The sequence below is a fragment of the Molossus molossus genome, unplaced genomic scaffold (genome assembly GCF_014108415.1).
Source record: "Molossus molossus isolate mMolMol1 unplaced genomic scaffold, mMolMol1.p scaffold_m16_p_10, whole genome shotgun sequence".
Classification (NCBI taxonomy): Eukaryota; Metazoa; Chordata; class Mammalia; order Chiroptera; family Molossidae; genus Molossus; species Molossus molossus.
Genome location: NW_023425345.1, coordinates 78,340,209 through 78,352,486, shown reverse-complemented (window position 1 = coordinate 78,352,486; position 12,278 = coordinate 78,340,209). Strand labels below are relative to the sequence as shown.

The 12,278-nt window shown below is 54.1% G+C and overlaps 1 protein-coding gene across 1 annotated transcript; it reads right to left on the bottom strand.

Annotated features, from left to right (window-relative positions):
* Window positions 1-2,217: 2,217 nt before the first annotated feature.
* On the bottom strand, window positions 2,218-11,369 carry LOC118623619 (keratin, type II cytoskeletal 74-like). The gene is made up of 9 exons (XM_036251389.1): window positions 10,869-11,369; window positions 10,058-10,272; window positions 9,592-9,652; window positions 8,676-8,771; window positions 8,020-8,184; window positions 5,556-5,681; window positions 3,556-3,776; window positions 2,873-2,907; window positions 2,218-2,414 (listed from the first exon to the last, which is right to left on the bottom strand). The coding sequence occupies exons 1-9, from the start codon at window positions 11,337-11,339 to the stop codon at window positions 2,218-2,220; spliced, it is 1,587 nt and encodes a 528-aa protein (XP_036107282.1). The 5' UTR covers window positions 11,340-11,369.
* Between the last annotated feature and the right edge of the window lie 909 nt (window positions 11,370-12,278).

Here is a 12,278-nt window from a genome sequence, read left to right as displayed (position 1 = left end):
CTCACAGCTCAGTGGTCAGAAGTATGCCTGACCTGTGGCCTCGGAAGAGGCGATTTCATGGATGGCTCAGGGGTTCCTCTAAAGGCTATTTCATGATGTGGATCCCATCTGCCCTATACCTCATCCCCTATTACAGAACATCAGTGCCTGGAAGGAGTTTAGGGGTATCAGGTCCTGGGGTGCATGACCCAGGGAGTCCACGGATGGGTTTTGTGAGGTGGCGGGGGAGGGGGGGTCTGTGAACCTCTGAACATGCAGATATAATTCTGTATACTTTCCTAGGGAAAAGGGGCGTAGCTTTCATCAGATCTTAAAGGGTTCATGACCCACCAGGTTAAGAGCCATTGGTTTGGTCTGAGCATAGCAGGTGACTGGGTAGTGGCCAAGCTGCAACAGAACCCCTGTCACCCCCAGAGCACTCCTATTCCCAATGCCCACAGTGATGACCCAGTGACATCAGAGAGAGGCATTTGGGCAGAAAGCCACCAGATTCCTGGGATCTTGTACTTTCCAAGGTTCATTGCATCCCTGCACACACAGAAGAGGACCTCCTTAATACATGAAAGACACTGTGAGGTCATTGGAGGCAGCAGCTTGGGACCAAAGGCCCCGCCCTCACTAGGCTCCACCCCTGTTGCCCTGAGGGCTGTACAGGGAACATCTTGGTGCACACTTACAACACAAGACAAATCAGAAAGCTGACTAACAGGCTGAATTCTTCCAGCCAAAGTTCAGGGACTTAGAAATTCAATCAGCCCCGCTAATGACTTCAGAAAATCTGAGACCTTCCTCCCCTCATCAAAACAAGCACACAAAACCTGCACTCAAACCTACTGCAGTGGTATGATGTAAGTTCTCTCTCCAGAAATCTATGTGCCTGTCTTTCTGGTTAGTTGATTAAACTCTCCTCCTCCTCCAGGAAGTCTTCCTTGCTTAGCCCATTCTGGTCACTTCTCAGCATTACTGCACTGGGCTGCCCGTCTCTGATTTGTAAAAGTGTGTAGCTTTACATGTGTGTCCATCTCTCTCCTATCAACCTGACACCACGTCCAGAGCAGGCTGCCTGCTCTGCCCTGGCATCTCGAAAGGGTTGTGCACATGTGTGAGGTGGGGCACATTATCATTAGGAGGTAGGCAATTTGGAAAGATTGACACACTGGCAGGAGTGCATCTCTGACATTACTCAAGGGCAGTTTATTGAATATATAGCAAAAATTCGGAGTCCTGACTCAAGCAGAGAAGGAACTGGGTGTTGCCATTCTTAGAAATATTTACATCAAGAGCCATAACTTCTGGGCAGGGCGGTACCACCAGAAACAGATCAAGTTTCCATCACCAAACACAGCTCGTAGCAACAGGAATTGAATCAGACACTACTGCAGGACACAACCCCAGAGACAAAACCAAAGATAAACCATAAACCCACAGTCCTATTAGGAGAATCATGCACTTGGCATTCCCTTTGTTAAAGAGGCCGTGTCCGGCCACGGAAACAGCACCGACCCTGGGGCCAGCCAGATCTGGCTGCTCTCCTGACCCTGGTACTCAGTGGGTGACGGGGACAGGCTCTGCAGCCTCTCCGAGGATGGGGCCCCTCATCTGTCCCAAGGATGCTGATTGCATGTTGCAGGATGGGTGAGGACTGAAGGCAAAGCATGTAGGCGCTTGGCACACAATAGGCTCTGACGTGTGGTGGTAGCTATTACTGACAATCCACACAGTGGGTGGGTGACACAGGTGGAGGAAGATCCCCACTTCTCCTTCACTGGGCCTTGTGACTATGGGCACACTGGTGTCTGCGGGCACGCACATTTTCTCCTGGATAACGGAGGGGTTCTGCAAAGACCTTCCCCCTCCCCTCCCCACCTTCCCTCTTTCTCTCCCTCTCCCCACTCCCTTCTCTCCTCTCTGCAGGGATGACCACAGCTTCCCAGGGCCAGGAAGATAATGATAGCGTGTTCCCTGAAGGCCCCTGCCAGGTGAAGGCAGCAAGGAAAAGAACAGGTCACAGAGTGCGCACGGGGCCTGAGGAAGCAGGGAGGTGACAGTCCGGTCAGAACTCAGTACGGTGGCACTCCACAAGTGAGACAGGCCATGGTGCACATAGCCCGGGGTTCTAGGACTCGCGGTGTGGATTGGGGTGGGCAGGTGTCTTCAGGCAGGGCGTCGGCGAGGGCACCTCTCCTCCGAGGTGCTAAAGCGAGGGGGCCGTGGGGCTCATCGAGCGTCTTTCCTGGCGGGAGCATTGCCTGGGATGCTCTTGCCCTGAGAGTCCTTGGGGTCGCCTCCTCGTGCCCCTTTGGTCCTGCTCTGCTCACTGCGGGTGCTGCCAGGGATCCCCACCGCACTGCTGGCACCGAGGGTGGTGCTGCCGGAGGAGCCGAGGCGGTAGCTGTTAGCACTGCTGATGACGGCTGAGGAGGAGGCAGGAGCAGGGGAGGAGGGCAGCAGAGTCCGTCAGCAAGGGTGCCATTGCCCTTAACCCCACAGCAGCCCGCAGCATCGAGAAACACCACAGAGATGCACGGAGCCCGGCCTTGTGTGAGGTGAGCATCACACAGACAGACATGCTCCCTGCCCTCCTGGAGATTCTAAAACCCTTTGGCTCCCCAGGCCACATTCTCAACCCTTTCCCTCAATGGCGATCGCCCCAGGGAAGAGCTAGAAAGGTCATGGGTGGGCATGACTTCAGTCACTCTTTCCATGGGACAAAGGGGGCTAGGTTTCCTCTGAAGCCAGGGAACTTCACAAGACGGCACCAGAAGCTCCCAGCAGGGGGAGACAATGAGCAAGTGGCACGGCCTTATCCTGGGGTCGCCACCTTCCCATCCAGCCAGAATCCCCACCCAAACCACCTCTCAGGGATACTCACAGATGCTCACAGAGGATGGAGTCTCACCAGACATCCTGAAGGACAGAAAGTTAGAGAAGGAGAAAACCTCAGGGACCTGTCTATATTCAGCTAAGCCTTGACAGGCTCCTGCTTTTTATGTGTATATTGTTTTGTTTGTTTGTTTTTTTGTTTTCCTTTTAGAGAGAGAGAGGAAGGGAGAGGGAGAGAGAGATAGAAACATCAATAAGAGAGAACATCGATTGACTGCCTCCTACATGCCCCCCACTGGGGATTTGGCCCACAACCCAAACATGTGCCCTGACCGGAAATTGAACTGGCGACCTACTGGTGATGGGTCAATGCTCAACCACTGAGCCACACTGGCCGGGCAATGTGTATATTGTTTTAATTCATCCTCATACCAACCCATGAGATGGAGCTTATAATCCTCACTTTACAGACAAGAACATAGAGATGCAGGGACATTAAATGATTTACCAGAAGCAAGCAGCCAGTACCTATGTAACAAAGCCAGTCATGAAACCCAGGTCTGTCCGACTCACTGGCTCTTTGCACAGCACCACCGACCACCCATGCTTCGTGGCCCATGTCTGACCTCCCCTTGCAGGAACCTTCCAAATGGCCCCCCCGTCCCAGCAGGTAGCCACACACAGCCCCTTCTCCCTTGGCACCACGGCATTCCCCCACCTCTATCCCCTCACCTGCACTCCTCGCCTTCCAGCAGCTTCCTGTAGGTGGCGATCTCCACGTCCAGGGCCAGCTTCAGGCTCATGAGCTCCTGGTACTCCCTCAGCATGCGGCCCAGCTCCTCCTTGGCCTGGTGCAGGGCAGCCTCCAGCTCGTCCAGCTTGGCCCGAGCGTCCTTCAGGGCGCTGTCCCCCCGCTGCTCGGCATCGGCGATGGCCGTCTCCAGGTTGATGCACTGATAGGCAAAGATCAGAGAGCCCACCAAAACACAAAATATTTTTTAGATCTTACAGGTTAGGTAGCACAAACCCCTCACATTACAGGTGAGACCCAAGGTGACAGCAGGTAACAGCTGCAGAGCCAGCACCAGAACCTGGGTCTCCCCTTCCTTCTGCTGATAGTTAAAGTCGCAAAAAGCTGTCAGAGCAGTTGTATTTCAGGAATGTTGATGTTTGAAAAGTTGTCTAATGCCTGGGGTTGGAGGCCACCAGTGGCTGTAGGTCCCAAGTATGCCAGGCCTAGAAGAAGCAGGCGGAGACCCCAGCCAGAATGCCTTTAAGGCTCCGATAGCCGGTCAAGTGCCACAGTGATAGGGTTTCTGCCTGTAGAACATCTCCCAGCAGGAACCCTTCCTACGTTAGCACCAAGAGTGAGTTCTGAACTATTCCAGCGCTCTGTGAGATGGTCTCTGTGAGATGCTCTGTCTAGAACTCTAGATGGTCTAGAGTCGGGCCTGAAATTGGACCCATGGCCTCAGACACTGGGCTGAACGTCTGGCAGCCCTGGGATGACAGGCACTAACAAAGGAGGACTAGCTTCGTGGGACTAAGCTTTCCACAGTCGGGAAGCTGTCCCGTGTTCCCAGCATTGCCTGGCGTGGAAAGTTGAAAGGTGCGAGGAGGAGAGAGGACTCTGGTCTTCCAGTTTGGTGATTCTGTCACTACCAGAGTTGACCTGGTTCTTTGGGGTTCCTCCACCCCTTAAAGTTATCTCCCCAGTGACACAATGTGTAAGGTTTGCTGCTTCCAGGTAAGACGGGAGCCCTCAGTGATGTGTACATGGTGCTCCGGGGCAGGGCAGGGCCCAGGGGCATCATCTGCTGTTGTTCTCTCAGTCACCAGGGGCCCTGGATGCACGCGCCACCCCCCACGTGTGCTGAGTGTCCAGTGGGAGGAGGAGGCGTGGGGTCTGCCCTCAGAGGGTCACACCTGAAGGGGACATGGGGAGGGTTCATTGCACACAGAAAAAGTCTGAGAAAGAGGGAAAAAGAAAGAGGAAACCTGGATTCTACTCCTGGTTCAGTTAATAACCAGCTGGGGCCCTGGCCGGGTAGCTCAGTTGGTTAGAACGTCATCCTGATGCACTGAGGTGGGGGGTGGCATCCGGACACAGGCCACATAAAGCCCTCAAAATCAATACAGCTAACATCACACCCTCACCAAATTAGCCTGACCAGATATAACAGGCTTACTTTTAAGTTGATAATTTTGCATGAGCCTCGAATGATGTTATAATCATCTCAATGGCCCTTGGCAGAAAAAAGGTTCCCCACCCCTACGATACACCAAGGTTGCAGGGTCAGTCCCCGATCAGGGCACATGCAAGAACCAGCCAATAAATGCATAAATACGTGGAACAACAAATTGATCTCTCTCTCTCTCTCTCTCTCTCTCTCTCTCTCTCTCTCTCTGTCTCTCTCCCTCTCTGTCGCTCTCTAAAATCAATCAATAAATAAAAATTTAAAAAACAAAAAAACAGTAGGGATCCTGGACACGCCACTTCCCCTCTCCAGCCCAGTCTCCTTATCTAAACCGTGGAGTCAGGTGAAATAAGCCTGCGGATGCCCCAGTTCTGAGCAGGGTGCTCTGACAGCAGGGGTACGGAGGCAGGGTGGGAAGACGGGACTGTGAGTGGCCGGGCTCCCACACCCAGGCAGGCGAGATTTGCTTTGTACTAAAGGGTGGGCTCCAGTTTCTGCCTGGCAGAGGGTGCTCCCTGCAGGGCTGCTGCCCACCTGCTTCCTCACGTTGGCCGTCTCACACCGGGTCCTCTGTATGAGCCGGTTCAGCTCTGACATCTCGTTCTTGGTCTTCTTAAGGTCATCTCCGTGCCGGCCGGCCGCCAGCTGCAGCTCCTGGATCTGGCTTCCCAAAGGGAGGAAGTTGGTGCTAAGACAGGACACCAGCACCCCCTGCCCCCAATTCAAGGGAAGGGAAGAGCTCCGACCCTTTCTACCCCTGAAATGAGCCAGGGAGGTGGCTCTGGAGCAGAAGGTGATGGAGCCAGGACCTGGGCATCCTTCCAGCTGTTTGGTGGTGGTTCTGACCACCACCTGCTTGTCTGAGAACCTGTTTGCTGGGCCTGCCCTCCCTTCTCATCACCCTGCCTCGTCTTTCCTGGGTTGGATAGAGGAAAGAGGCAGTTCACATTTATTGAGCACTCTTCCAAAATATATAACTCTGACCCTTTCCATTCATTTAGTACTTCTTTGTAGAAGCATCTCTTTTTTTTTTTTTTTTTTTTTTATCCTCACCCGAGGACATTTTTCCATTTTTTGTTCAGGTAGAGTGGGAGGGAGAGAGAGGAACAGAAAGAGATAGAGAGAAACATCGATGTGAAGGGACACATCGAGTGGCTGCCACCCGCACAACCAACCAGGGCCGGGGACAAACTGCAACCGAGGTACGCGCCCTTAGCGGGAACCGAACCCGGGTCTCTCAGGACCGCAGGCCGACGCTCTAACCGCTGAGCCAAACTGGCCAGGGCTGTAGAAGCATCTCTTAGAGGTCAGGCTCTGTTCAGGTACTGGGGATACAGCTATGAACAAGAGAAGAGAGGTCCCCACCCCTGAAACACATTGTCCTGCAGCCCTTTCGGAAGGACAGGCAGAGGGCCAGGGGAGCCGAGGGCTGCACATGTCCTTGGGGTGGTGGGATTTGGGGCTCAGGACTTGTAGCTCAAATCTTCCCCTCTCCCCTTGGCCAGTCTTTCAGAGAAGAGGGGCTGACATGGCCACAGGCGGAGACAAGGGCCCTGTGTCCTTGCCGTCCTTGGGCTTTAGTGAGTGGGAAGGAGTGTGCTGGAGCTGGCCAGAAGGGTCTTCTCAGTGACAGCCCGAAGGGGTTTTACTCCAAGGAAAGCTCCTCTTACCCAGAAGGCACCGAGGGCTCTGCTCTGTCCTGGTGGGCGACCTTCCACTCTGGTCAGAGCAGAGCTCCCGGCTTGGCTCTCTGAGCAGCACCCCGCGGCAGCAAGAACCAGCGCCTGGGAAGGCGGCAGGCGGGGCCAAGAAGAAGGTGGCCGATGCGTTTTCTAGGGAAGATCGGCGCACCATGAAAGTGCCGGCTGTGTTCAGTATAAGAAACAGTGGGAAACACTCCGCATGGGACCTCAAGGAACCAGTATCGCATCTGATGGTCTCAAGAGTGGTGTTTTTGAAGTGAGTCTAGCCGATCTACAGAACGATGAAGTTGCATTTAGAAAAGTCAAGCTGATTATAGAGGATGTTCAGGGCAAAAACTGCCTAATTTCCCAGGCATGGATCTTACCAGTGACAAAATGTGCTCATGGTCAAAAACTGGCAGACTATGATTGACGCCCATGTTGATGTCAAGACTACCAATGGTTATTTGCTTCATCTATTCTGTGTTGGTTTTACTAAAAAACACAGTAATCAGATTAGGAAGACCGTGTGTTCAACATCGACAGGTCCACCAAATCCGGAAGAAGGTGATGGTATTCTTGACCCAAGAGGGGCAGACCACAGAGATGAAAGAAGTGCTCAGTAAGTCGATTCCAGACAGCACTGGAAGAGACACAGAAAGGGCTTGCCATTTGACTTATCCACTCCATGGTGGCTTGATCAGAAAAGTAAAAATGCTGAAGAAGCCCAAGTCTGAATTGGGAAAACTCATGGAGCTTCCTGGAGAAGGTGGCAGTATGGAAACGTTACTGGGGATAAGACAGGTGCGAAAATTGAACAAACTGATAAATATGAGACCCCAGTCCGAGAATCTATTTAAAATTCAGACTTTTAATGGGGACAAATAAAAAATCCTACTTGTGATTTGGAAGGGAGGGAGGGAGGGAGGGAGGGAGGGAGGGAGGGAGGGAGGGAAGACGGAAAGAAAAGAGGTCCTCCCTGGCTTCCTCATCGCCACCTCTGGCCCACTCCAGCTCACCCATGGCAACATGCTCCAACCCTGGAGATACCTTTGTTTCATTATAAGGACACCTGGGACACCTGCTTTTTTCCTCCACCTGAGGATTGCCTGTCCTTCTCTCAGATACACCCATCCATACCAGTTTTTTGATTTATCTTCGATAACGGCCTGGGCTGAGGATTCTTTATGGGCAGAGTATCATTAAACCCTTGGTTAGAACCACTCTTTCATCAGCACGTCTGCGAAGGTATCTCTCCCGTTCACTGGTGAGGTGTCCCTTCCCAAGAAAGGAGGGAGACCCCACCCAGTGCCCACCTTGCTCTGGTACAAGGCCTCAGCCTCAGCTTTGCTCTTCAGGGCAATCTTCTCATACTGGGCGCGGACCTCAGCGATGATGCTGTCCAAATTGAGGTGCCGGTTGTTGTCCATGGACAGGATGACCGAGGTCTCACTGGTGTGGGTCTGGATCTGGGCCATCTCCTAAGTTGAGAAGTTAGGACAGAGTCAAGGTCTCCCAGCTTCCCTCCTGTGCCATCAGTTTCTGGGCCTGCAGCCCCTGGCAGAATGGGCCACAGTGGAGGCAGGAAGTGCCTGCCAGAGGTCTGTCTGTGGAGCTGAGGGAGAAGGCTCACAGTAGCAGGACACACCCCACCCGGCAAAAGGCAGTGGAAGGCATTTCCTACAATTACAGACACAAGAATGTGTGATTTAGTAGGCCTTTATGGGTCATTTTTTTCCTGTCTGTGAGCAAGGTCACTATCGTGGCTCAGATGAGATTGTCTCCTGTGTGTACAGTCTCTGGGGACCAGGATCCTACCCTTTCCTGGTCTCCCGGTGCAGGCTCTTGCACCTTCCACCAAAACAGCCTTCATACTGTTTCTCCGAAATCCTTCCTACTGGCATCTCCCTGGAAGAGCCAGATGAAGTTCTCAGCTGGAAAGAGGCGGGAGGGGGAGGGGGAGGGCCCTCACCGCATCGTACAGACACTTGAGGAACTTGATGTCTTTCTCCAGAGAGTCCACTTTGGCCTGGAGCTCCATCTTAACCGCGTAGGCTGCATCCGCATCCTGCCAAGGGGCACCCAGAGCCATTAGTCAACACAACTCTCGTCCCACAGCTGTCTTGTCCCTGCCCCAAAGCCATCTGATTCCCTAAGGTTTGCCTACAAAGGGAAGCATATTAATGAATAAAATCACTCAATAGCCCTGGCTGGTTTCCTCAGTGGTTAGAGCATCGGCCCACAGACCAGAGTCGCGGGTTCGAATCCGGTCAAGGACACATATCTCAGTTGCGGTTCAGTCCCCGGCCCTTGTCAGGGCTGTGTGGGAGGCAACCAATCGATGTATCTCACTCACATTAATGTTTCTCCCCACCCCCCGCTCTCTGTCTGAAGATAAATGGGAAAAATGTGTCCTTGGGTGAGGATTTTAAAAAATAAAATAAAATCACTCAATATTACTTTTCTCTCTGGGAATCAGGGAAGGAGAATGAGGCCTACTCATTCTCTGCTACACCTAGAGAAAACCATGCCCAGAGAGGTGGAGTGAGTTTCTTCAAGTCACACAGGAAGGCTGAGCTGAACCAGAGTTCCCCATTGCCCGGCCAGAGTTCTCTCCTGTCCATCTGTCCATCTCCTGGGTGTATGCTCTGCCTCTTCAACTTGCTGGAGCCCGGAACTGACTTCATCCCCATTCAGGCTTCCTTCCTCCCCAGGGGTCCTGAGCACAGTTGGTTAGGATGGAGGGGCCGGGGAGACCAGAGTCCTCAGGCTCTTTCCACCCTTACCTTCTTTTTTTTTTTTGGTACATGTCCTTAGCGGAACCGGGGACTCTCTAGTCCGCAGGCCAACGCTCCAACCGCTGAGCCAAGGCCAGGGCCCTCCCTTACCTTCTTGAGCACCACAAACTCGTTCTCAGCGGCTGTGCGCCGATTAATCTCCACCTCATACCTGTGGGCCAGGAAAGAAGAAAGCAGAGGCCTCAATCCCGGTGGCCAAGTAACCTTGTCTTCCCTCTGGTCGGGCAAGCGCTCAGGATATAGAGTCCCCACAAGATCCCCTAGAGGGGATCATTTACGCCCCACTTTTTGGATCCTAGGAATATATCCAAATGTCTATTAGACTCCTGCAAACTAGACACTGGAGCAGCCAGTGGGTCACTGAGCATAGGAACTTCTTCCTATCAACCGCACAGGAAGTTGTCCGATAGGGTAAGTCTTTCCCCCACAACCAGAGACAGGGTGTGAGCCGCTGACCCTGGTGTTTGCTCCCTCCCCTCCTAAAGTGGCTCGGGAACTGGGTGAGCCCAGGAGCCTCTGGGAACACGACCCGTGATCTTCGGTGGTCCCCGCTCACCTCTTCTTGTAGTCCTCCACCACGTCCCGCACGTTCCTCAGCTCCGAGTCCAGCCTCACCCTGTCCCCCGACAGCGTCTCCAGCTGCTTCCGCAGGGAGCTGACGTAGCCCTCCAGGATGGGCGTCAGGCTCTTCCTGCAGTTGTTCAGGTCCAGCTGCTGCAGCAGCTCCCACTTGGTCTCCAGCACCTGGTTCTGCTGCTCCAGGAACCGCACCTGGAACCAACATGAACGCCATCGTGTCCCGTGGACGCGCACCGTGGACTCCCCAGGTCATAGAAGTTTTTCCTAAAGTCATTTGACTCGAGCCCTGACTCCTCGTGGAATTCCACATAAACTAGATCCTTTGCAAATGCTCATTCCATAGCCGTGTGGACAAAATCAACCACTGAAAAGGGTGAGTCCAACAGCTTTCTCTGTCACCTGGGCCAGCACCCAGGACACGCTCTTCCTCAGGTGTGCATGTTTCTTCTGTACCATGAGCCCTTCCCTCTAAATAGTGCTGATCTATTAACCCCTCGTCTTCTTTAAAGAGCTTGAGGCCATCCACCAGCCTCCAGAATCCCATCACCTTTTTCTCATTTTCTAAATGGCTACCCTGTAGCAACTTCCCACCCTTCTCTATAAAATCCCCCCAAAGAGCAACACATTGCTATTTCCTTGTGCTGCCTCACTTACAGGTCTGTTCTGCCCTCCGTTGTGATCAGGGAGCCCTTCCAGCTGCAGCCTTCCCATTCACAAGCCCTGTGCGCTCCCAGGCAGCCGGGCCACTTGCACCTCGCTGGGCTGTCTCCTCCTCCCGCGAGACCCACCTTGTCGATGAAGGAGGCGAACTTGTTGTTCAGCGCCTTGATCTGCTCCCGCTCCTGGGTGCGCACTTTCTGGATCTTGGGGTCCAACTCCATGTTGAGGGGGGCCAGGAGGCTCCTGTTGATGGTGACCTGGTGGATGCCCCCAGGTAGGCACATGGGTGGGCACACAGGCCCCGGGGCAACACTGCCGAACATGCTGCCAGTAGAACCAGGGGCCCGGCCTCCCCCATACCCAGAGCCAGGCCAGAAGCTGTAACCTCCAGTCCGAACACCACCACCACCCACGTTGAGGGAAGTACCCCGATGCCCTCTGAGACCGTAGAGGCTCTGAGTGCCGAAGCCAGCCCCCGCTCCTTTGCCAGCCCCGCGGTGAGAAGCCACAGTGCCCGCGGCCTTCCTCAGCACCACTGCCGAGTAGCCACTGAAGCCGCCCTTGCCACCACCAGACTTGATGTTCAGTTGCCGGCTCATGGCGGGGAAGAGGCAGCTGGAGAAAAGCAGTCACCAGCAGAGAGAACACTGACGGGACTCCCAGAGCGCTGCCTCCTTTTATCCTGCGAGCCCGGGACACCGGAAAAGGGCGTCTCTCCACCAGATCGTTCCTCCTGCCAGAGGGCCAGGGGCTGAGGCAGTTTGTGGAACAGAGATCGCCAAGCCCTTCGCAACAACAAAGCACCTCTGATAGCAGAAATGCTGCCCTTGCAGGCTGGAGGGGTCTGGCCGGGCGTTTATCTGTGCTGCTAATTAGGGGCCTGGCGCGTTATCCCCTCCTCAGATCTCCTACCCTACTTCTCCGGTGCTGCTCCTTCTGGCGTATCTGTCACCAGGAGCAGGGGGAATGCCTGGCTTTATCCAAGAGGGCTCATCCCAAAACCCCAGGTTCTTCCCCAGAGGCCCCATCTCCCTAGTATCCGGTCTTATCAAGGAGCTGGGGTGTTCATGCTGGAGAAGGGGAGGCTTGAAAAGGACTTGAAGGGTGCCTTCAAAGACCTGGACCTAAGAAAGAAGTTCCTGGCCACGCTCTGGGTACCCTGAGGACCCCAGCTGCCAGCAATGGAGACCCCAGAAGATAGGGAGATGATTGCAGGGGCCCCAGCAGGGTGTGTCTGGGGCTTTCTGTACCGGGCAGGGCCTGGGTGCCGGTGACCTTGATGTTGTCTTTTCAGGTAGGTGGCAGTTCCTGCAGCTGATTTTTTTCTCCTGGACAAGGTGATCTGTTCCATCCTAGGAGGTCGGGCCATGGAGCAGCCTCAGAAGCTGGGACAGTAGCTCTTCTCTCCCTGGGGATAACACCTGCCCCCGCACTCCCTGGGGAAACACTCCACGCCCAGTGACCACGGTGCACAAGACGGTGAGGCTCACTCCAGGGTGTGGGTGGGCCGTCCTGCCAGTGATCTAGTCACTTCAGGA